Source organism: Eimeria necatrix, genomic scaffold (assembly GCF_000499385.1).
Source record: "Eimeria necatrix Houghton genomic scaffold, Enh_scaff156, whole genome shotgun sequence".
Taxonomy (NCBI): Eukaryota; Apicomplexa; class Conoidasida; order Eucoccidiorida; family Eimeriidae; genus Eimeria; species Eimeria necatrix.
Window position 1 is genome coordinate 38,308 of NW_013654990.1, and position 22,435 is coordinate 60,742.

The window sequence follows — 22,435 nt, forward strand, 5'->3', positions numbered from 1 at the left end:
GCTTCACTCAGCACTTTTGGGTTTGCTGCTGCTGCCCCGCTCAGCGTCCTCCGCCTCCGGGGGCGGCGCAGCGTCGGCAGCAGGCGCTGCTGCTGCTGCTGCTGCTGCTGCTGCTGCTGCTGCTGCTGCTGCTTTCAGACAAGGACCCATGTGCTTCAGGCTTATGTCTTGCTGCTGCAGACAAGCATAGGCTATTAGTTCGCATTCGTTTGCATAAGTTTGCCCGTCGCTGCCGCAGACCCGCACGCCCCCGGAGGGGCACTCCAGTCTGCACCTGCGGTGCTTCTGCTGCTGCTGCTGCTGCTGCTGCTGCTGCTGCTGCTGCTGCTGCTGCTGCTGGGGGTGGGGGCCCTGCAGCGCAGCAGGGGGCGCCGTCGTGGTGCTGGTCGCACGGGCAAGGGCGGCTCCCCGAACGCGAAACGCCTGCTGCTGCAGCTGCTGCTGCTGTAGCTGCTGCTGCTGCAGCTGCTGCTGCTGCAGCTGCTGCTGCTGCAGCTGCTGCTGTGGCAGCGGCTGCTGTGGCAGCTGGGGCTGGAGCTGCTGCTGCAGCGGCAACTGGGGCTGTAACGGCTGCTGCGGCAGCGGCTGTGGCTGGGGTAGTAAGTGCTGCTGCAGTGGCTGCTGCAGCGGCTGTGGCTGTAGGCGCTGCTGCTGCAGCAGCTGCTGCTGGAGCTGCTGCTGCTGCAGCTGCTGCTGCTGTAGCTGTTGCTGTTGCAGCTGCTGCTGAAGCTGCTGCTGCTGTAGCTGCTGCTGCAGCTGCTGCTGTGGCTGCTGCGGCCCCGAACAAGGCCCTTCGTGCTGCACCGAAAGCTTCACACCCCTGCTGCTGCTGCTGCTGCTGCTGCTGCTGCTGCAGGCCTTCTGCAGCAAAGCACATCTGCTCTCATAGGTTATTCCATCAGACCCACAGACTGGGGGCCCCCCTTGAATGCTGCTGAGGCATTCTGTGGGGAGGCACTGGTCTGCGCTTTGCCCAGCTATTAGTTCTTCATCTGCTGCTGCTGCTGCTGCTGCTGCTGCTGCTGCTGCTGCTGACATGAGGGCTGTGGCTTTTGTGAGGTCTGTGGCCTCTTGCGGCGTCAGCGGCTGCTGCTGCTGGCCCTGCCGCAACTGCTGCAGCGGCGCCGCCTGCTGCTGCTGCTGCTGCTGCTGCTGCTCGGGCCCCAGCATCTGCTGCAGCTGCAAATATATCTGCCGCTGCTGCTGCAGCGGCAGGTGCTGCAGCACTAAAGATGTCAGCTGCTCCACAGACAACGCGCTGCTGCTGCTCGAGAGATCTCCCAAGACCCCTCGGAGGCTCTTAACAAGAATTGCTGCAGCAGGAGATAGCGGTGCGCTGGGAGCTGGTGCAGCAGCAGCAGCAGCAGCAGCAGCAGCAGCAGGAGTGTCCATAGCTCTGAGTGCGGCCCGGTACGGGGGCTGGTTCTGCATCTGCAGCTGCTGCTGCTGCCATGCTTGCTGTTGGAGGAACTGCTGCTGCTGCTGCAGCCGCTGCAGCTGCTGCTGCTGCAGCAGTTGCTGCTGTTCCAGTCGCTGCCACTGCTGCTGGTCAAACTGGCCAGAAGGCTGTTGCTGCTGCATCTGCGGTTGCTGCTGCTGCAGCTGCTGTTGCTGCTGTTTCTGAAGGAGCTGCTCCAATTGCTGCTGCTGAAAGGGTGTCAGCCCCTGCTGCTGTTGTTGTTGCAGCAGCTGCTGTTGCAGCTGCTGCTGCTGTAGCAGCTGCTGCTGCAACTGCTGCTGCTGCAGCTGCTGCTGCAGCTGCTGCTGAAGCAGCTGCTGCTGCAGCAGCGGGCCGCCTTGCTGCCCTACTTGTTGGCCCAATGATACGGGGACACGTTGGCCTTGCTGCTGCTGGTTAATGAGTTGCAGCTGTTGCTGCTGCAGCAGCTGTTGCTGCTGCAGCTGGTGTTGCTGCTGCGCGCGTCGATTTATCTGTTGCTGCTGCAGCAGCTGCTGCTGAAGCAAGTTCTGCCCAGGCCCTGCAAGCGGAGGCAGCTGCTGCAGCCCCCTGTCTATCGTCTGCTGCAGCATTTGCTGCTGCGGCATTGCAGCGCCCTGAGTTGCTGCTGCTGCTGCTGCTGCTGCAGCGCAGCCGAAGCACTGCAGAGACAGCAGCAGCAGCGCAGCAGCAAACAAAAGGAGAGTCTTGAGACGAGTAGAAATCCGCTCTAAGTAGGCTGACGTTGGTGCTGCAGCTGGATTTGCTGCTGCTGCTGCTGCTGCTGCAACTGCGGCTGCTGCTGCTGAGCTGGTGGCAGCAGTGCGGATCTTCAGCATGCTGCCACCGCAGCACAGTGTTCTGTTTTGTTTTGTCTTTGCTGCTGCTCCTGCTGCAGCATTTGCTGCAGCCCCTGCGGCCGTTGAAGCTGCTGCTGCAGCTGTGGCTGCTGCTGCAGCTGGTGCTGCTGCTGCTGTCGCCCCCTCGTTTGCTGCTGCCGGCATGTCAATGGCGGTATGCCCTTTGGCAGGTTGATGCGGCGAACAGGCGCTGCGTTGCTGCTGCAGCTGCTGTTGCAGCTGCTGCTGCAGCTGCTGCTGCTGCAGCTGCTGCTGCTGCAGCTGCTGCTGCTGCAGCTGCTGCTGCTGCAGCCGACTGGGAGAGTCTGTGCGGGGTCCCCTAAAGCCTCTTCCCCACCTAAAACGCAGACTCGAGGGGTCTGCTGCAGCAGGAGCCCCTCTTGCTGCTGCTGGAACTCCTAGGGTTTGCTGCATAGGGAAGAGCGACGGCGCTTTGGGGCGAAGCTGCAGCTGGCGACGGCTGCTGCTCTCCATCGCGAGCTGCGGTGTATGTACACCCCAAAATCTACTTGAAATGGCACTTCTGCCTTATCCAGCAGCAGCAAAGAAGAGCAGCAAAAAGTTGCATGGGCGTGGCTGGGCCCGTGGAGAGCGGCGACGGCGCGGAGGTCACCTGCGGTCACTGCTGCTGCAGCAGCGCAGCTTTCTCGCGGCTGCTGCCTTTTTTCGAGGAATATTTGGAAATAAAAAATTGTTTTTCGCCGCAAATTCGTCTTTTTCCGCGGAGACGAGGAGAAAGTGGGGCGCGGGGCCGCGGAACTCACAGGCACCCGCGGGCGCAGCAGGCAGAGCTCTGTGGGGCCGAGTCGGGGGCAAAGTGCTGGGCAAACTCGACTTGTTTGCTGAAAATAGACTTTTCAATTCTTTTTAATAATAAAAAGATCCGCTTTCCCGGAGTTTGGGGCGTGGGGAAGACAGGCAGCAGAAGTTTCCACCGCCGCCCGTCCGCGCTGTGCAGAAAGCTGAACGCGCGGATATCTCCCTTTTTGCAACTCCGCACTTTGTCTTCTGAATAAAAAGAGGTATTTTATGTAAATAAAAACCCTTTAGCCTTTATTTGAGTGCTGTTTCCCGCACAATTCCTCAGAGGCGCCGCCGCCGCTGCTCCCTTACTGCCCACTTCGGATAGGCGAGTGTGCCTCGCAGGCCTTTTCCCTCTTACTGCGGAATTTAAATGCAATTAATTCAAATTAATTGTTTATTATGAGTTTTTAGAGGGCTTAAAGTCACTGGAAGCTCGAAAAAAGTCCCAAAGTTCAGCATTTTGCATTTTGAGCTCCCTGTCGAAGTTGGAAGAGGCTTGCGCAAGTCCAAAACCCTTTGTGGCTTCTTTCTGGGACTTCAAAACTTGTTTTAAATGCGTTTTCAAAGCTTTAGAGCTTTTGGGAAACTCTTTTTTGACTATTTTAGGAAATGGAGCGAAGAAAACCTCCAAAAAGAGCCACTGGGCGTCTGGAGTTGACCCAAATGCACTTCTGCTGCAGCAGCAACTTTCGCCCAAAGTGCTTCTGCCTCTTCAAAAAACATATTTGGGGCTTTTGCAGCAAATGGTGTTCAAAAAGTGCTGGCAAGAAGCAGCAGAAGGGGCAAAGGGCTCTTCAACTTTGCCAAATTCTCGGGAAATACCCTTTTAATCTGTTGCCAAAGCCAAGCACTTGCACCACAAATAGTACATTTCTTATTTCCTTTCTTATTCCACTTCAAAATGAGGCTTTTAAGCTGGAAAAAGCACAAGTCCGAATGCCTCCAACTGCCTCCCGAATGCCTGCGCGGCTCGGCGTGGATTCTCTTTTGCATTTAATCCATTTGGAGTTTCAATTTGCAAAAAGGGACTTCAAAAGCTTTTAAAAAGCTTTAAATGCGCAGCGCCTGCAGCAGATCGTGTTCGGAAAGCTGCATGCAACTCCTGAAAGAGGAGATGACGGCGTCGTTTCGAGAAGATCTCAGGGCCTGAGGCTCCTTTTTTTCTGCTGCTTCCTTTCTAATATTCAATTAAATAATTAATAATAATAAATATTTATATCTTTCCATTTTTGTGGCTATTTAATGGGCCTGAGGCCGCAGTGTAAGTGCAGCTTCTCTTGGACGAAGGCCGGCTGAGCACAGCGCTTAGAAATAAAAACCGATAAGCAACGCCGGCCGCCCAGCAGCAGCTTTATTGCTGGAGAAAAGATTATTATAACATAATAAATACTAATTTGGGATTATTAGACTTTTAAGTTTACAAAAAGAATGCAATTAAATCACCAAAACACCAAACTGGCTGCGGAGCCCCCAGTTCTTCCGGTGAGCCGGGCGGCAGCGCTGCACCAGAGCGCTGCGGAACTGAGGGGCTGGTAAAAAAGCATTAAAAGAAAATAAAATCCAAAAAAGAAAATTAAAATGAATTAAAACTTCTGCTGCTGCTTCTGCTGCTGCAGCAGCACAAGCTGTAGATCATGTAGATGTTTGCTGCTGCAGCAGGCGAGAGCAGCAAAAGACTGCTTCCAGGGAAGCTCGAAGAGCTCGGAGGGAAGCAGAATTGTTTTTTAATTAAATTTGCATCTTTTTAAAAATTTAAATCTAAAAAAATATATTTTAGTCAAAAGAAATGCAGAAATTCATGAAAAATAGCCCGAGATTCCTCTTGTTGAACTCACTGCGGGCCTTTCCCAGGGGTGGTTTCAGCAAAGAAGGAAACTTCAGAACTAACGATTAAATAATTATAATTTTGCATTTTTAAACAATAAAAAAGTATTTAATTGTAATTGTGTAATTTAAAATAATAAAAAAGGTATTAAAGAGCTTTTTTGAGTGAAAAAGAAACCCGTGGCGCTCGAAATGGATATGTTTCACAGGGAGTCCAACTTTGAACATCTTGGACTATTTTTCTCGAATTATTTTATTTTTTGCATTTTAAATTAATATATTTCTTAATTTAATATATTTTGTAATTTAATGCTGGAGAGGCAGTTCAATTAAGTCCAAATAAGCCTTAGCTGCAAAAGAATGGAAGTTTGCCCGTGGGCATGGTAGCGAGTGCCTCGCTAAGCTAGGGTTTAGGGTTTAGGGTTTAGGGTTTAGGGTTTAGGGTTTAGGGTTTAGGGATTAGGGTTTAGGGCTTAGGGTTTACGGATTAGGGTTTAGGGTTTAGGGTTTAGGGTTTAGGGTTGGCGATATACCGCGGTGGGGAATTAAGGCTGAGCCTTATGGTATTTCGGGTATTGCAGAGGCAGTGACAGCTGACCGAAACCAATAATCAAGGTTTAGGGTTTAGGGTTTAGGGTTTAGGGTTTAGGGTTTAGGGTTTAGGTAGAGTTCTGAGTGGAAGCAACTGCGTCTGGCAGCTCCCTGAGTGCGGCTTTGAATTCTTTTGCTGCTTCTCAGCTGCTTTGCATGCGCATGCAGAGGCTTAAAGAGAATATTTGGCAGATTTGGAATTAATAAAGTTTTGGAAAAGTTTTGGAGTTTTGCTTCTTTTATACTTTTGGAATTTCCCTCAGAGTTTTGCTGCTGCAGCTTCCCCCACGGCAGCAGCAGCAAGCGTTGCAGCAACAAAGCCGCTACGAGCCAGTAGCAGCAGCAGCAGCAGCAACTCCAGAAAAGCAACACAGCAACTCGAGAAAAAGGCAAGCCAGCAGCAGCAGCAGCAGCAGCAGCAGCAGCAACAGCAGCAGCAGCAGCAGCAGCAGCAGCAGCAAGAAGGAGCCTCAGCCAGCCCCATTTTCCCCTTTTGAGTTTTGAAGAAACCCCATATGGCAGTTAGGGGCTGGCGCTGTATAACTTCGAATTATTTTTTTGCAGACTTGCAGCTCCTCCGCTCATTTTCTTTCTTTTTCTTTCTTTTTTGAATTAATAAAAGTTAATTTGTTTTATAAAATCGAAAAGGTTTTAAAAAAACGAAAACACTGCAGCAAAATCTTTCAAACTTTCCACTCTGCGCTGTATGTGTCAAGTTCGGGTGTGCAAGTGGAACCCGCGAAGAAAGAAATAAAAATAAATTTCGTTTTTTTGTTTTAGATTGAGTTTTAAATTCAAAAACATTTTAAAATTACAATTTAAATGTTTATATTGCATTGCAAGTTCAAGCTGCAGCAGCGGGATCTGGCTGTCACATGGGGGGCTGGCTAGGCCGGGCTGCGCTGCTGTGCGGCTTTTCTTGCTGGCTGCCCATCTGCATTCTCTTTAATTGCAGGAAAAGTGAAGAAATGTTCATTTAAATGGAATACTTTTGTTGTTTTTGAGTTTTACGCAGCGCAAGGAGACTTTTTCCGCTTTTCTCCCGCGTGACTGCTGCTGGAGCAGCGAGCACTGCCAGCCCCAGATCTTCCGAGGCCTTGTCCGCTGCAAAAGAGGCAGTTCTTCGTCAGGAATGGTTCTTCCTTTCCAAAGATGAACATTCTTTTGGAGTTTTGTTTTTTCAGAGGCTTTTTTTTGCAAAAGTCCCCGCGCTGCGGTCTTGCGCAGCAGTTTCGCGTTCCGCAGTGCAAGGCCGCGGACGCCGCAGCGTGATGAAGCTGTGGCACTGCGTCTGCAGCTTCTTTTTGTGTGCATCTGTTTTTAGTGGTTTTTATTGCGCAATTAATTGAAACTTTGTGTTGTTTGTCCTCTCTGTGGGTCATTTTGCGCGTCGAATGCCCCCTGGGGGCGCAGTGTACGCGGCAGGAGGGAGCGCCGAGCTTGTGCAGCGAAGCAGCTGCGGAAAGCTGCTTGGAGTGTCCCTGAAGCTCCGACTTTCTCGGAGAAAAAGAACAGATTTATTTAAAAGCCATTTTATTTGTTTTTGAGAAGAAAGAAAGGCGACGCGGGCGACCTGGCGGGCGGTCTCGAGACGCGAAGGCTGGGCGCTGCGTTTCCGCGAATCGAAGTGTTGAACTGCGTCGATCTTGCGCGTTTTTGCGCAGTTTGCGGAATTTCGAAAGATGTTTTTGCAACTATTAATTGAATTTGCAATTTTGGCGGCGATTGGGGTCTCTGGGGCCGCAGAATCTGCGGGGAAGCCCGCAGTCGAAGTCAGCAGGCTGCGGCTGGGCTGGTACTTAAGCGACGCGGAGAAAGCGCTGCAGACTCTCGAGTCTCGCTGGCGGCTGTCCACAGATGCTGTGAAAAGGGAATTTGAAAGTCTTTATACGACTTGGGGGCTTCTCGGGGAGCCCGGGGGCCTCGAGTTGGTGCTGCTGCTGCAGCAGCAAGTGGCGGCGGCGCGCAGCTGCCCGTTTCCCCCGGACAGCAGCAAAAAGCCGCAGACGGACTTCGCGCTGCACTTGCTGCTGCTGCGGGCCGTTTGCAAGGCAGCAACCAGCCGGCTGAAGGACTTGGAGAGTCTGCACGCGCTGCGCGCAGCAGCGGGGCTGCAGCAGCAGCAGCAGCAGCAGCAGCAGCAGGAGGCGCCGGGCAGCGGCTTTTTGGACTCTGCTGCTGCTTCCGCGGCTCTTTCGGGAGAGAAAAAAGCCAGCTTTACTGCTGCAGACTTCCTCTTGTCCCTCGGAATCCCCGTGACCAGTGGTCTCCCGGAAAGTTCCGTAAACGCGGACTTGGCGAAGAAGTTCAAGTTGCTGTTTGCTGCGCCTGCGCGGCGCACAGTGAACGACTGCGCAGTGAAGAGCGACTTCGCCGCTTTTTTCGAAACTTTTAAAAGTTTTCCTTTTCAAAACTTTGTGGCTTTCGAGGCTTTTCAAGTGCCCTGTACAGACACCTGGATTCCCACGCAAGAACTTGCAAACGCCACTTCCCAGCTCTCGCTGGAAGCAGCAAACCAGCTGCTGCTGCAGCGCGAGCAGCACGCGCAGCAGCTCGCGCACCACTGGTCCACACCAGTGGTCCTTGCTGCTGCAGCGCAGCAGCAGCAGCAAAACCGAGCAGCAGCAGAAGCCCGCAGGAAGCAAAGAAGCCAACAGATCCGAAGACTCCTCGCCCAGGGGAGGCCCCCCAACGATCTGCTGCTCGCAGCAATAGCTTTGCTTTGAGTCTTTTATTTATTTATTTATTTATTTATTATTTATTATTTATTATTTATTTATTTATTTATTTTTCTTTTTTTCAGAGATCGCGGCTGCGGAGCCCACAGGCCCCCTGCTGCCTTTCCTGCTGCTGCAGCAGCGCAGCAGCTGCTGCACCAGCAGCTCCTTGCGCTGCTGCTGCAGCAGCTCCTTTCGCTGCTGCTGCAGCAGCTCGTCTCGCCGCGCCACCAGCTTCATTTGCTGCTGCTGCTGCTGCTGCTGCTGCTGCTGCTGCAGCAACTAATTCCCTGCAGCAGCTGCAGCACCGTTTGAGCCGCGTAGTCACGTTGTTCCATTTGCTGCTATTTTTGTCGCTCTTTGCTGCTGCAGCGCAGCAAAACTTCCCAACTTCTGGACTTCGTGAACAATGCCAAATTATCTTTTTCTTTTTATTCAACTAAATGAAGTTTTAATTTCTTTTCCGCATTTTATTATTTAATAGCAGCAGCAAAACAAGCAGCAGCAGCAACAGCATGCAAGCAGCAGCTGCCCTTCGTTAGCAGCTGCTGCAGCTGCTGCTTCTGAAGGGCTCTTCAGTTGGCGCTGCTGCAGCGGAGCTGCTGCACTCTCCTGCTGCTGCTGCTGCTGCTGCTGCTGCTGCTGCTGCTGCTCATATAGAGCTGCTAAACAGGCAGCTTTGAGGGCTTGCTGCAGCTGCGCAGAATGCCAGTTCAGCTTCAGGGAAACAGCGCGAAAAGGAGAATTCAGTTTCCCGAAATCGGCAGATCTTGCTGCTGCTGCTGCGGCAGATCTTGCTGCTGCTGCTGCGGCAGATCTTGCTGCTGCTGCTGCGGCAGATCTTGCTGCTGCTGCTGCGGCAGATCTTGCTGCTGCCCCCAGTGGACTTTGCTGCTGAGGGGTGGACCAGACCAGTGGTCAAGAAGCTGCTGGAAAGGAGGTTTTGAAATCTGCAGAAATGGCCCGAGGAACTCTTCTTATGGACACCTAGCAGCACTGCAAGACGTGCAGCAGCATGAGGAGTGGGTTCGCGAGCTTTTTGCTGCGCAAAAGTGTTAAAAAATATTTTAAAAAGTTAAATGGAGCTTCAGAAGACTTCAGATTATCAAAAAGCTCCAAAAGCTCTTTGCTGCAACACCCCCTGAGGCTGCTGCCTCCCCTGGTGACCCTTTGGCTGCGGCTAATGGCCTGCAGCAACTCCTGCAAACTTCTTTGGGCTGCCGCTGCAGCAAATCCTATTAAAACAGCTTTGTGCTGCTGCTGGCTGCTGCAGTGTGGCAGCTGCAGCGCAGCAGCGCAGCAGCAGCAGCTGCTGCAAAGTGCTGCTGGCACTTGGACTGAGTTGTTGCGTTCAAGAAACCCGGCGGATCGCCGCATCCCCGGGAAGTAGACACAACCCTGGATGCGAAATTCAAAATTATTTATCTTGAATAGTCATTTAAATTCCGAATTCGGAGTTTTTCCGCAAAAAGCAGAAAGTTGAATTCCGTTCTCAACGGCTGCTGCAGCGCGCTGCGCAGTCCAGTCTTCCGAAGCTCGGCCGGTCCTTCACCGCTTCTCCCGCGGCAAAAAGCTGAAACAGACATTATAAAGAACAACTGCGGCTTTCAATGAAAGAATTGTCATTAAAAAGAACAAAAGAATAACTCCCAAGGCGGGCGCGTGGCCCTGTGTGGCTGTTGCCGCGGGCGCTCTGCTGGCGCGGCTCTGCGCCCGCAGTGTGCAGAAAAGACTTGTGTTTGGGTTGTTGAGTTCCTTCCGGCCCTTTCGAGTTTATATTCGAATTAAAAACTCCAAAAACAGTTTTTCTCCCGCTCTAGGGGGTCCAGGGCCGGGCTTTCAGGGCCAGGCTTTCGGGGTGTTGCTGCACGGGGGCCCCCGCCGCATGCCCTGCTCGCCTTCTCGCCGCCTTTTCGCGCATTAAAAGATAAACAAAAGACCCTCTTATACACCATTTTAGGGTTTTGATGGCGCGGCCTTTTAATTCGCCGCCGAGGGTTTAGGACTTGGGGTCTATCGTTCACCATTCCGGCCGCCGCGAGGGTTTAGACCAATACCCCATTTTAGGGTTTAGCCCCAGCGGAAGGAGGGCCCCACCATGCCGCTCATATACGCCCTCATCGCGAAGGGTGAGCGCCGAAGCTAGCGGGTTGCGTTGCTGCTGCTGCTGCTGCAGCAGCTGCTGCAGCAGCTGCTGCTGCTGCTGCTGCAGCTGCTGCTGTTGCCGCGCTGCGGCGGCTGCTGCAGCCGCTGCTGCGGCCTCTGCTGCTGCCGCTGCAGTCGCCGCTGCAGCAGCCGCACTTGCCGCCGCAGGCGCGAGCCGCGTCGCCGCGCCGCTGCAGCAGCTGCTGCTGCTGCATGCTGCTGCTGCTGCTGCTGCTGCTGCTGCTGCAGACAACGTGGTGCTCTGCGAGCACGCAGACAGCGAAGGAAACTTCCCCACAGTCACGCGGCTGCTGCTGTGTCGGCTGCCCACCAACAAGCAGCGCATGTCTTACATTTACGACAGGTGCCTTCTTTTCCTTTTCCTTTGCTGCTGCTGCTGCTGCTGCTGCTGCTGCTGCTGCTGCTGCTGCAGCTGCTGCTGCTGCTGCAGCGGCTGCAGCAGGTGCGCACGCAGGGGGGCACGGGCCTGCGCGCTGCAGCGGCTCACGGCCCCGAAACACCACGCCGCCACTCCTGCTGCTGCTGCTGCTGCTTCTACTGCTGCTGCTGCTGCTGCTGCTGCTGCTGCTGCTGCAGATTTGTTTTTCACTATATTGTGCGCGATGGAATCACCTTCCTCACCATGGCCGACGACAGCGCCGGCTTTGCGCTGCCCTTCGCCTTCTTGGAGGCAGTCAAGCAGCAGTGCGTGCTGCTGCTGCTGCTGCTGCTGCTGTTGCTGCTGCTGCTGTTGCTGCTGCTGCTGTTGCTGCTGCTGCTGTTGCTGCTGCTGCTGTTGCTGTGTCGGGCGCTGCTGCCTTTGTGCTGCTGCTCTTCATGTCCTGGGTGCTGCTGGTTGTGCTGCTGCTGTTGAAGCTGATGCTGCCTTTTCTGCTGCTGCTGCTGATTCTGTGGGTGTTGCTGCCTGTGCTGCTGCTGCTGCTGCTGGGTTTTGCTGCAGCAGCTAGCTTTTTGAGCTGCTGTTTTGTGTCTAGTGCTGCTGCTGTTTGAGTCGCCTCTTGCATCCACGAGCTGCTGCTGCTGCTGCTGCTGCTGCTTCTGTTTTTGCTGCTGCATCTACTGCTGCTGCTGCTGCTATGATCGGTGCGTCTGCTGCTCTTGAGGCTGCTGTTTCTTTGCTGCTGGAGATTTGGGAGCTGCTGCTGCTTCTGCCTATTCTGCTAATGCGGCACTCCACACTTTTTACAGTAGGGTGGTTTGCGCTGCTCTGCTGCTGCTGCTGCTGCTGCTGCTGCCGCTGCTGCTGCTGCTGCTGCTGCAGGTTCCTGCCGCAGCACCGCGAAGCAGCAGAAACGGGTATAGCATTATCTCTGCAGGGCACTTTTGAGTCCACTCTGAAGACTTTGTTCGTGAGTGTTGATTAGAGGCATTAACTTGCAGCAGCAGCAGCAGCAGCAGCAGCAGCAGCAGCAGCAGCAGCAGCAGCATGCACTAGAGACGTTTCGCGTGGGCGTGCAGGACTCGTTCAACAGCCACCAAAGCCTGGGCGACTTCCGGCAGATTCGGACTCAGATTGATGGCATTCATTCTGTGATGATTGACAGCATAGGTGGGGCTGAGCTGCTGCTGCTGCTGCTGCTGCTGCTGCTGCTGCTGCTGGTTACTGCGCTGCTGCTGCGGCTGGAGTGTTGCTTCTTTGCAGACAAGATCCTGCAGCGGGGAGAGCGGATTGACTTGCTGGTGGATCAGTCTGAGCAGCTCAACCAAGAGGCCGTCACCTTCAGGCGCCAGGTCCTGCTGCTGCTGCTGCTGCTGCTGCTGCTGCTGCTGCTGCTGCGGTTAGGGTTCCAGAAGCAGAGCTTAGTAGCTGCTGCGCGACTTGCAGGCTTGCTGCGGCGGCAGCAGCAGTTTTGGGTTTTGAACTGACCCCCCGACAGCCATCCCGTTGTCTTGCAGCTGAAAGCAGCAGCAGGTTTGCTGCTGCTGCTGCTGCTGCTGCTGCTGCAGCTGCTGCAGCAAAGCTGTTTGCAAGTGGGGCTTTTGCTGCTGCAGGCGCGGCGGCTGAAGAACGCGCTGTGGTGGCGCAACGCGCGGATCATCGCAATGGTTTTGGGGATTTTGTGCGTAAGTTTTGGATTTAAATGGACCTAAAGCACTTCAAAATGGAAATAAAATACTTTTAAATCAAAATAAAATACTTTTAAATCAAAATAAATCACTTTTAAATCCAAAAAAGCAACTTTTTAGTCCAAATAAATCCCTTTCAGCCCTCGCTGCTGCTGCTGCGCGCCTGCAGATGATCTGCGTCATCATTGGAATGGTCTCATGCGGCGGCATTACTTTTCCTTCTTGCAGGAATTCTTGAATAAATAAATAAATAAATAAATAAATAAAATAAATAAATAAAATAAATAAAAAGAAATAAGAAATTAAAAGAAATCGAAAAGAAAATCGAGATCTTATTTGCAAACAGATCCCGGAGCAGCAGCGCGCGCTGCAGCTGCCTTCGCGGGATCGCAAGCTGCTGCGCAGCTCCAGCTGCTGCTGCTGCTGCTGCTGCTGCTGCTGCTGCTGCTGCTGCTGCTCGCCTTGCTGCAGTCGCGCTGCGCTGCAGGCGCGGGCGCGGGGGATCTCCCCACAGCCTTGCAACAGCAGGCAGCAGCAGCAGCAGCAGTAGCAGCAGCAGCAGCGGATTGCTGGCCGCAGTACTTCCCAGGGAAGCGGCAGGCCCAGCAGCAGCAGCAGCAGCAGCAGCAGCAGCAGCAGCGGAAGCTGCAGCAAAATCTGAAGCAGGACTTCAGGCTGCAGTTTCGCCAGCGTAACTACGGCCAAGGGAAATTGCTGCGGGGCTGTGGGGCCGCTGCAGCGGCAGCAGCACCTGCCAGCAGCGGCAGCAAACGCAGCGGCAGCAGCAGCAGCAGTACCTGCAGCAGCAGCAGCAGCAGCTGCAGCGCACGAAGTTGCTGCCAGACACAGCAGCATCTACAGTTCTTTGCTGCAGCCTCTCTCGAGGCCCCAAAGGGCACTTGTGTTTATTTCTGTTTTCTTTCTGCAACTTTTGCTTCAAACTTCCGCTCTAGGTCACTTGTGCTGCAGCCTTTTGCTGCAGCCTTTTGCTGCAGCATTTTGCTGCAGCAAAATGCTGCAGCAAGCATTTTGCTGCGGCCTTTTGCTGCAGCTTTGTGCTGCAGCAAAGGCAAATGCTTAACTCTAGAAGCAATTAGAATGCAGACTTCTACTCTAAGTCCCAAGAACTGACCCAGAGGCTTCTGAATAAAGGCGAACGCCTTTGCTGCTGCAGCGAAGCTGCTGCAGCAAAGACGCTGTTGCTGCTGCTGCGGTGCAGCGGCGTCTTTGCTGCTGCAGCAAAGACGCCGCTGCACCGCAGCAGCAGCAACAGCAGCAGCAGCAGCAGCAGCAACAGCAGCAGCAGCAACAGCAGCAGCAGCAACAGCAGCAACAGCAGCAGCAGCAGCAGCAACAGCAGAAACGCGTACGGGGTGCGGGGTTCGAACCCGCGGCCTTCTGCGTGTAAAGCAGACGTGATAACCACTACACCAACCCCGCGCGGAGTGGAGCGTAGAATGCGAGAAATTCATCTTTTTGAAGAATTGAAGAGAATTAAAAATGCAAAATAAGTTTTTTCAAACGAAAAAGAACCTTTTTGTTCAATTGCTGCTGCGAAACAGCTAAAGTGCTGGCGGGGGCTCTGGCTGCTGCCTGCTGGCAGCAGATCCTGCAGCAGCAGCAGCAGCAGCAGCAAACTGCTTCGCCTGCGCCTGCTGTTGGCTGCAGCGCGTGCGCAGTGTTTCTGCAAATAATAAAATGAATTGCTTTTCATTTTTGAATTAATTTTCCTTTTTTGAATTAATTTTCCTTTTGAATTCTTCTGGCGAAGAGGCGAAGGGGAAGTGTGCAGATCTGCTGCTGCGGAGCCGCGGGAGGCGGCGGGCGGCCTGGCGGCAGCAGCTTGGAGGGGCGCAGAATCCCGCGCATTTATTGGCTTATCTGCAAATCTGTTTTCTTTTTGAATTAATTAATTAAACATAATTGCTTTTTCGCATTAAAAACGCGAAGGGTGTTTCGTTTTGCTGCTGCTGCGGCCCGCTGGCTTCTGCGCTGCTGCGGGCTGCTGGGGCGGACTGCGGCTGCGGCTGTTCATTGAAAATGGACTTTGTGTGCGGAAAAGAACAGCAAAATTTCCCTTTGAAATCCACTTTGTTATTATTTGACTTTTTATTCGACAATGCGTCGGAGTTTGTTTCCGTTCCAGGCCCGCCAGCTGGCTTCCCGCCGCCTGGATCTCCCGCCGCCGTGTCTGCAGCTCCCGCGAGTTGCGGCCTCGCCCGCCGCTGCTGGCTTTCCCTGCTGCCTCCAGCGGCGTCTTCGAGCTCAATAAACTCCAAAAGAAACAAATAAAGCATTAAAAAGAGAAAATTGGAGTTTTTCCGGTTAAGTTTGGCCGGGCTGCGCTGCGCCGGCGGCACAGCTAGCCACCGGTGCAGGAAGCCCACGGACTGGGGCACACCTGGCCCCAACACGCTGCGCTGTCTGCTGCAGCAGCAAAGTTTATTTAGTTTTAAACTTTCTTAAAATGCTTTATTTGCAAAATAATAAATGTTGCAGCTTCAAAAGGGCTTTTGCGGGCGCCCCTTTGTAGTGCTTCGCGCTGCAGCAGCAGCTTCTGCCTTTTCCGCTGCGCGTTGTCTTGGCGGCTTCTGGCGTTTTGGCATCCAAAGCTTCCAACTTCCCCCATTGCAGCCTCACACCCACTCAATGGCTGCTGCTGCTGCTGCTGCTGCTGCTGCTGCTGCTGCTGCTGCTGCTGCTGCTGCTGCTGCTGCGTGTCCGCCGAGACCAATGTGAGCCTCCCGCGTTGCCGGCCGACGCTGCGCTGCTGCCTCTGCTGCTCTCTGGACCTCCAACTTCAAACTTCAACTCAAAAATGGCAGCAAAAGATATTTTAAACTTTAAATTTCAACAAATTTCGCTCCAAGAGCAGCAAAATCGGCAAAGATCCAGCAGCACTGCTGCTTCTTCCGTCGGCGGCGAAAGACTCGCCAGCCAAGACAGCCTCTTCTCTTCTTCTTCTGAGCAGCTTCAGCAGCAACACGGGGACTCGGAGGCGCTGGCAGCAGCAGCAGCAGCAGCAGCAGCGCAGCAGCAGCACGCAGAGCCCCCTCGAACCCCAGCAGCAAATGGGAAATGGAGGCGAAAGCTGCTGCTGCTGCAGCCCGCAGCAGCAGCCCTGCTGCGGGCCCCCGCTGCTCCCAGGCCTCAGCAGCAGCGCCGCTGTCTGCAGCCCTTGCAGCTTCCAAGAGCAGCAGGCAGCGCCTGTCTGCTGCCCGCGGAGCAGCAGCAGCAGCAGCAGCAGCAGCAGCAGCAGCAGCGCGCTGCCGCAGCAGCAGCCGCTGAGCTGCATTGTCACTGAGGGCTTTTCAGGCGAAGTGGCTTATTTGGAATTTGTGGCTGAGGGCTCTGCTGCTGGTTTGCTGCTGCTGGCTGGCGCGCGGCAGCAGGGCAGCGCCTCTTTGCTGCTGCGCGTTGCTGCTTCCGCATATGAAGCCTCAGCAACAGCAGCAGCAGCAGCAGCAGCAGCAGCAGCAAAGACGCCCCACAGCCCCCCCATGGCTGTCCAGCAGCTGAAGCCGCTGCTGCGGCGCTCGCCTGTTCTTGCTGCTGCCAGGGCCAGAGGCGCTGCACTCGCCGCAACAAGCCCCAGCAGCAGCAGCAGCAGCAGCAGCAGCAGCAGCAGCAGCAGCAGCAGCAGCAGCAGCAGCAGCAGCAGCAGCAGCGGGGGCCCCCGGTGCTGGGTGGTTGGCTACGAAGAGCTTATGGACGGGGCTTTGCCTGCGTGGCGCTCCTTAAGTGCTGTAAGGCCGCAGCACTGCAGCAGCAGCTTTTGCTGCTGCTTCTCTTGACTGCAGCAGCAGCTTTTGCTGCTGCTTCTCTTGACTGCAGCAGCAGCTTTTTGCCATTTAAGAATTTTGTTTTATTATTTTCGTTTTCCCCTCTCTTGAGCTGCCTCTTGGTTGCTTTGTTGGCAGCAGCAGCAGCAGCTGCTGCTGCCGCTGCTGCTGCTGCTGCTGCTGCTGTCGTTGCTGCTGCTGCTGCTTCAGCGCTGGTTACTGGCGTGGTGCTCTGCAGCTGCTGCTTGTGCAGCAGCAGCAACGGCAGCAACAGCTGCAGGAGCTGCTGCTGCTGCTGTTGCTGCTGCTGCTGCTGCTGCTGCTGCTGCTGCTGCTTCAGCGCTAGTTGCTGTGCTGCTGCTGCTGGCTGTTCTGTTTGCTGCAGGCCTCTCGCAATTTGCTGCAGAGTGCCGCGGGGATTTCCACTTGGCTTTCTTTTCTTCGCCTCGTCGACTTTGCGCAAACTGCTGCTCTTTTGCCGCGGCTGCTGCAGGAGCTCTCGCGAAAAAGATGTACTCAACTGCTGCTGCTGCTGCTGCTGCTGCTGCTGCTGCTGCCGCTGCTGCTGCCAGGGTGCTGCTTGCGCTGCTGCTCCTGCTCTTTCTGCTGCCGCTGCCGCCAGGCTGTTGCTTCTGCTGCTGCTGCTGCTGCTGCCAGGCTGTTGCTTCTGCTGCTGCGGCTGCTGCTGCTGCTTCTGCTGCTGCTGCTGCTGCTGCTGCTTTTGCTGCTGCTGCTGCTGCTGCTGCTGCAGCTGCGCATTGTGGGGCGGGGCTTGTGCGCGCAGGGGGCCAGGGCCAGTCGCTTCGGCAAAGGCTCGGAGAAGCCCTGAGGACTTTGCAGGGGCTGCGGGCGGAGCTGGAGGAGCAGCAGCAGCAGCTGGCGAAGACTCGCTTCATCCGCAGCAGAAGCAGCAGCAGCAGCAGCAGCAGCAGCAGCAGCAGCAGCAGCAGCAGCAGCAGCTGGGGAGCGAAGGAGAGGCTGGAGAAGATCACGAACTGCTATGTTTCCATTTCGAGGCTGGCAGGGGAAACGCATGCTGCTGCTGCTGGGCTGCTGCAGCAAGTGCGGAACGGCGAGCAGCTGCAGCAGCAGCTGCAGCAGCAGCAACTCCACTTTGCTGCTGCTCTCCGGAGAGTGGACTCCTTCGTGCACTCGCTGGAGCAGCTGCAGGCCCTCGCCAGCCAGGAGGAGCAGCAGCTGCAGCAGCTGCAGCAGCAGCAAAAGATCAAAGTTTGGAGTCTGATGGACCACTGGTCCACTGGGGAAGTCGAGATGCAGCAGCAGCTGCTGAAAACGGTGCTGCAGTTTGCTGCAGCAGACGCGAAGCACTTGGACGAGCTCAGGGACGCCTGGATCCAGGTGAGCCCTCTTTGCTGCTGCAGCAGCAACTGCAGCAGCAGCAGCAACGGCTGCTGCTGCTGCTGCTGCTGCTCTCCCCTTATTCTGCTGCCTTTGCTGCGTGTCCACTGACTGCTGCTGCTGCTGCTGCTGCAGCTCGCTTGCTTATGTTCTCTGCCGCCAAAGCCAGCAGCTGGAGAAGACGCCTCGCTGCAAGCAGCAGCAGCAGCTAGACCAGGTGCAGCAGCAGCAGCAGCAGCAGCAGCAGCAGACAGTCCTGCTGCTGCCTTTTCTATGGAGCTGTCGATAGCAGAGAAGATCGGCTTCACTCAAGAGGAGGCTCCTCGCCTGCTTTTGCTCTGCTTGATGCTAGGTACGCAGCAGCAGCAGCAGCAGCAGCAGCAGCAGCAGCAGCAGCAGCAGCAGCAGCAGAGGTAGGCGCAGCGCAGTTAGCAGCAAAGACTCCAGCAGCCTTTGCAGCTGCTGCTTCTTTTCTTTTCTTTTCAGAAGCAGATGAACTTGCGAGGTGGGTGCTGCTGTGGCTGGACGCCTGCCTGCCAGCCGGCGCTGCAGCAGCAGCAGCAGCAGCAGCAGCAGAAGCAGCAGCAGCAGAAGCAGCAGCAGGAGCAGCAGCACTGACAGCCAGCCCCAGCGCTGCAGACGAGCCGAACAGCAGCAGCAGCAGCAAAGCTTTTGCTGCAGCAGCTGCAGCAGCTCTTTCTTCTCCAGCAGCAGCAGCAGCAGCAGCAGCACAAGACGCTCCTCCTGAAGCAGCTGTATATACACCTGAGATATACGCGCTTCTGCGGCGCCGCCTGCTGCGGCTACGGGCCAGCAGCCACTTGCAGAGCAGCAGCAGCAGCAGCAGCAGCAGCAGCAGCAGCAAGGGAAAGTTGACTCACAGGAGCGAATCTGCTGCTGCTGGCCTGCGGCAGCGCACTCGCAGCTGCGGCCAACGCAGCAGCAGCACTTCCTCCGTGGAAGAGCAGCAGCAGCAGCAGTGCGCCGCTGCTGCTGCTTCAGCTCCTGCTGCTCCTGCTGCTCCTGCTGCAGCAGCTGCTGCTGCACGGCCCCACTTAAACAGAAAAGAACACTCCCCAAGTAATCCTGTTGCTGCTGCTGGGATTTGTCCTTCTCCTCAGCGGCGCCGCTGCAGCACAGCTGCCAGCCCTGCTGCAGCAGCTGCTGCTGCAGGGGCTTCTGCTGCAGCAGCTGCTGCTGCAAGGACATCTGCTGCAGCAGCTGCTGCTGCAAGGACTTCTGCTGCAGCAGCTCACGCAGGCAGCATCATGCAAATCATCAAGCCCCTCCTCATTTCCGAAGAAGAGCTGCTGCTCGAGGGTCAAGTCAGGAGGCACGACCTGCTGCTGCAGCAGAGGCAGCAGCAGCACCAGCACAACTTGCTGCTGCAGCAGCAGCAGCACGACCTGCCTCTGCAGCAGAGGCAGCAGCAGCGCCAGCGCGATCTCCTGCTGCAGCAGACGCAGCAGCAGCACCAGCGCTGCCTTCTGCTGCAGCAGACGCAGCAGCAGCACCCGCGCGACCTGCTGCTGCAGCAGACGCAGCAGCAGCACCAGCATGATCTGCTGCTGCAGCAGAAGCAGCAGCAGCACAAGCGCATGCAGCTGCAGCAGGAGAGCACTTTGGCTGCTTCCGAGAAAGCTTTCCTTTGCGGCGCTTCTCGGCAGCAGCAGCGGTGGCTGGAAGCTGACGACGCAGAGGAAGCTTTGCTGCAGCAGCTGCTGCTGGAGCAGCAGAAGCACCAACGGCTGCAGCAGCAGCAGCGAGAGCAGCAGCAGCAGCAGCAGCAGCAGCTTTTAGCGCAGCTAGAGAGTGAAATGGCTCCTTCTGATTTGCCTTTTGCCCCCACCCCCAAGCAGCAGCAGCTGCTGGGGGAAGAGGAGGACATGGAAGAGCTGCTGCAGCAGCAGCTGCTTCTTGTGCAGCAGAAGCAGCAGCAGCTGCAGCAGCGGAGTATCCAGCTAAGGGCTACGTCGCCAGCAGCAGCAGCAGCAGCAGCAGCAGCAGCAGCAATAGCGCAGGAGGGGCGCAGCAGCAGGCGGCTGACTTCTCCTTCAAGAAGACAGTTGTCCATGAGACGGAGGCAGCAGCTTGCTGGTGTCTTTGCTGCAGCGCGCCCCAAGAGCAGCAGCTGCAGCAGCAGCAGCAGCAGCAGGTCTCCCAGTTCGCCGGCTTCAGCAGCAGAGAGCAGCAGAGAGCTGTCGCCGCAGCAGCAAGCCAGACAGAAGCTGCGTCTACCCACTGCAGCAGCAGCAGCAGCAGCAGCAGCAGCAAGGAGAAGCAGCAGGCATGGGCCACGTAAAGGCGATGATGCCGAAGGTCATTCTAATTCCTTCGAGCAGCAGCAGAACCCGCAGCAGCAGCAGCAGCAGCAGCAGCAGCAGCAGCAAGCCGACAGGAGTCCGAAGAATGCCCACCAAAAGAAGGCGCAACAGCAGCAGCAGCAGCAGCAGCACCCGCAGCAAGCCTGTGGGCAGTTTACTGCGTTGGAGCTGTAAGATTCCAGCCTGCTGCACTTCTTATGCTGCTGCTGCTGCTGCTGCTGCTGCTGCTGCTGCGATTGCATTCGCTGCTTGAGTGCTTGCTGCTGCTGCGATTTGCTGCTGCTCAGGACGCTGCAGCGCATCTTTGGGGTGCCTGCAGCAGACCCGGAGGGCCACGAGGAAGATAGTGCTGCTGCTGCTGCCAGTGCAGCACTTGCAGCAGCAGCTGCTGCTGCTGCTGTGAGAGCAACAGCAGGGCAGCAGCAGCAAATGGGAGTGTCCATGGAGAAGCGCAGAGCCCTGGCTGAAAGGCTGAGAAGACTGGCTGAGGAGCTTCAAGGCGAAGAGGGTCTTCAGCAGCAGCAGCAGCAGCAAGAGCAGCAGCAGCAGCAGCCGCAGCAAGAGCAGCAGCAGCCGCCAGAGCAGCAGCAGCAGCAGCAAGAGCAGCAGCAGCAGCAGCAGGTGCCTTCAAGTGCCATTCTGCAAGGAAGCAACGCTCTTGATCCCCTTGATTGCAAGGGCAGCAGCAATGACAGCAGCAGCAGCAGCAGCAGCAGCAGCAGCAGCAGCAGCAGCGCAGCTGAGGATGAGTTTCCTCTTTCCTCACGAAAGCAGCAGCAGCGTGAAGGGCAAGATGGCGGGGACAGCGGCTCTTCTCTATCTAAGGCCCAAAATTCAAAGACAGCAGCAGCAGCAGCAGCAGCAACAGAAGCCGCAGCAGCAGTAGCAACACCAGCAGCAGCAGCAGCAGCAGCAGCAGTAGCAACTCCAGCAGCAGCAGCAGCAAGAAAAGCATCACGTTCTGCAGCTTGCCTCCGACAGCCGAGCAGCAGCCAAGGCAAGGCATTAGGCTTGTCTCAAGAGCGCCGAAGCAATCCTGCAGCAGAGGAAGCTGCAGCGAAACCAACAGCAACACCTATGGCCGTCGAGAATGAGCAGCAGCAAAAGGTCCTTGATGTGCTCGACGCTCTCATGAAGCAAATTGAGGCTTCGCAAGGTCTACCTGCTGCTGCTGCTGCTGCACCAGCAGCAGCAGCAGCAGCAGCAGCAACCGCATCAGCAGCAGCAGCAAAAGAAACTCAAAATGTCTCATCTTTTTTCCCCAACGAAGACCCAGAAGAAGTCGAAGATAAATGGCAGCAAGAGGGCCGCCTCAGCGCACAAGGCATTTTAGCAGCAGCAACAGAAGTTGCTGCTGCTGCTGCTGCTGCTGCTGCAGCAAAAGGCGCTCCAAAGGGGAACCGCCAGGGGGCTTTGAGGCAGGCGGCTGCGCCCAGGGGCTCTGCAGCAGCAGCAGCACCAACAGCAGCAGCAGCAGCAGCAGCAGCAGCAGCACTGCAGGAGAAGCAGCTTGTTCATTCTTCTGAATCACTTTTCTCAGAATGCTGCAGCTGCTGTGGCCAGCCCTCTCCTAGGCGGGAAGACTCTTTAGGTACTCCTGCAGCAGCAGCAGCAGCAGCAGCAGCAGCAGCAGCAGCAGCAGCAGCAACACCAACTTCTGCTGCTGCCACAGCTTCTCGTCGCGGCCGCTCTGCGGGCATCCCCAAAAGGAGGCAGCACGACCCTTTTTCAGAAGCTGTGCTGCAGTTGCTGCACGACGAGCAGCAGCAGCAGCAGCAGCAGCAGCAGCAGCAGCAGCAGCAGCAGCAGCAGCAGCAGCAGCTAGTGGCGAAGAAGAACCGTCTCGCAGTGGCCTCCAAAAGCAGTCAGCAGAAGCAGCCACCGCAGAAACAGACAGCTGCCGCTGCAGCTGCTGCTGCTGCTGCAGCTGCTGCTGCTGCTGCTGCTGCTGCTGCCAGTTCTTCCCCGAAGCGGCTGCCTTCACGAAGCTCAAGCCGGCTGCTGCTGTCGAAAGAAACCCCGGCAGCGGCCCCAGCCGCAGCAGAAGTCCAGGCAGCAGCAGCAGCTGCAACAGCAGCAGCAGCAGCAGCAGCAGCAACGGCGCCAGCAACTGCATCGGAAAAAGAAAGAAATGCATGCGAAGACGGAATAGTCGCAGACAGCGCAGGAGCAGATACGGCAGCAGCAACAGCAGCAGCAGCAGCAGCAGCAGCAGCAGATGAGTCTTTCGCTCTCATGGAAGCGGCAGCAAGTGCAGCGCTCGCCTCTTTGTGTGACTCGCAGCAGCAGCAGCAGCAGCAGCAGCAGCAGCAGCACGCAGAGGAGTTTCCAGTGCTACAGCCCCCTAGCGGATCGCCGTGTAGCTCTACACATTTGGTCGAAACAGCAGCAGCAGCAGCAGCAGCAGCAGCAGCAGCAGCAGCAGAAACAGATTTAATTGCTGCAGGAGCCCCTCAGCAGCTGGCGAGGGCGGAGGCAGCTGCAGCAAAAGTAGCAGCTGTAG

The 22,435-nt window shown here is 55.9% G+C and overlaps 5 protein-coding genes across 6 annotated transcripts in view; 4 read left to right on the top strand and 1 right to left on the bottom strand.

The window, feature by feature from the left end:
- Nucleotides 1-3: 3 nt before the first annotated feature.
- On the bottom strand, nucleotides 4-2,772 carry ENH_00017340 (kazal-type serine protease inhibitor domain-containing protein, putative; the record flags this gene model as incomplete). Its single annotated transcript, XM_013584423.1, has 1 exon — nucleotides 4-2,772. One exon carries the CDS (start codon nucleotides 2,770-2,772, stop codon nucleotides 4-6), a length of 2,769 nt encoding a protein of 922 aa, XP_013439877.1.
- Nucleotides 2,773-7,199: 4,427 nt separating this feature from the next.
- On the top strand, nucleotides 7,200-8,243 carry ENH_00017350 (hypothetical protein, conserved; the record flags this gene model as incomplete). Its single annotated transcript, XM_013584424.1, has 1 exon — nucleotides 7,200-8,243. The coding sequence occupies one exon, from the start codon at nucleotides 7,200-7,202 to the stop codon at nucleotides 8,241-8,243; it is 1,044 nt and encodes a 347-aa protein (XP_013439878.1).
- A 2,089-nt stretch (nucleotides 8,244-10,332) lies between these two features.
- ENH_00017360 (hypothetical protein, conserved) lies at nucleotides 10,333-13,598 on the top strand (the record flags this gene model as incomplete). Its single annotated transcript, XM_013584425.1, has 8 exons — nucleotides 10,333-10,363; nucleotides 10,629-10,743; nucleotides 10,977-11,084; nucleotides 11,662-11,749; nucleotides 11,859-11,949; nucleotides 12,043-12,131; nucleotides 12,393-12,464; nucleotides 12,939-13,598. The coding sequence occupies 8 exons, from the start codon at nucleotides 10,333-10,335 to the stop codon at nucleotides 13,596-13,598; spliced, it is 1,254 nt and encodes a 417-aa protein (XP_013439879.1).
- Nucleotides 13,599-15,285: 1,687 nt separating this feature from the next.
- On the top strand, nucleotides 15,286-15,771 carry ENH_00017370 (hypothetical protein; the record flags this gene model as incomplete). Its single annotated transcript, XM_013584426.1, has 1 exon — nucleotides 15,286-15,771. One exon carries the CDS (start codon nucleotides 15,286-15,288, stop codon nucleotides 15,769-15,771), a length of 486 nt encoding a protein of 161 aa, XP_013439880.1.
- A 3,105-nt stretch (nucleotides 15,772-18,876) lies between these two features.
- ENH_00017380 overlaps nucleotides 18,877-22,435 on the top strand; it is a gene marked incomplete at both ends in the record, with an annotated part of 4,155 nt that continues 596 nt past the window's right edge. The window contains 2 exons of one of the 2 annotated variants that reach the window (XM_013584427.1): nucleotides 18,877-20,102; nucleotides 20,220-22,435. The exon at nucleotides 20,220-22,435 is cut by the window's right edge and continues 596 nt beyond it. In XM_013584427.1, the coding sequence (XP_013439881.1) occupies nucleotides 18,877-20,102; nucleotides 20,220-22,435 (3,442 nt within the window). Of the gene's footprint in view, nucleotides 20,103-20,219 lie in introns of those variants that run through there. The other variant, XM_013584428.1, reaches the window with a different exon arrangement.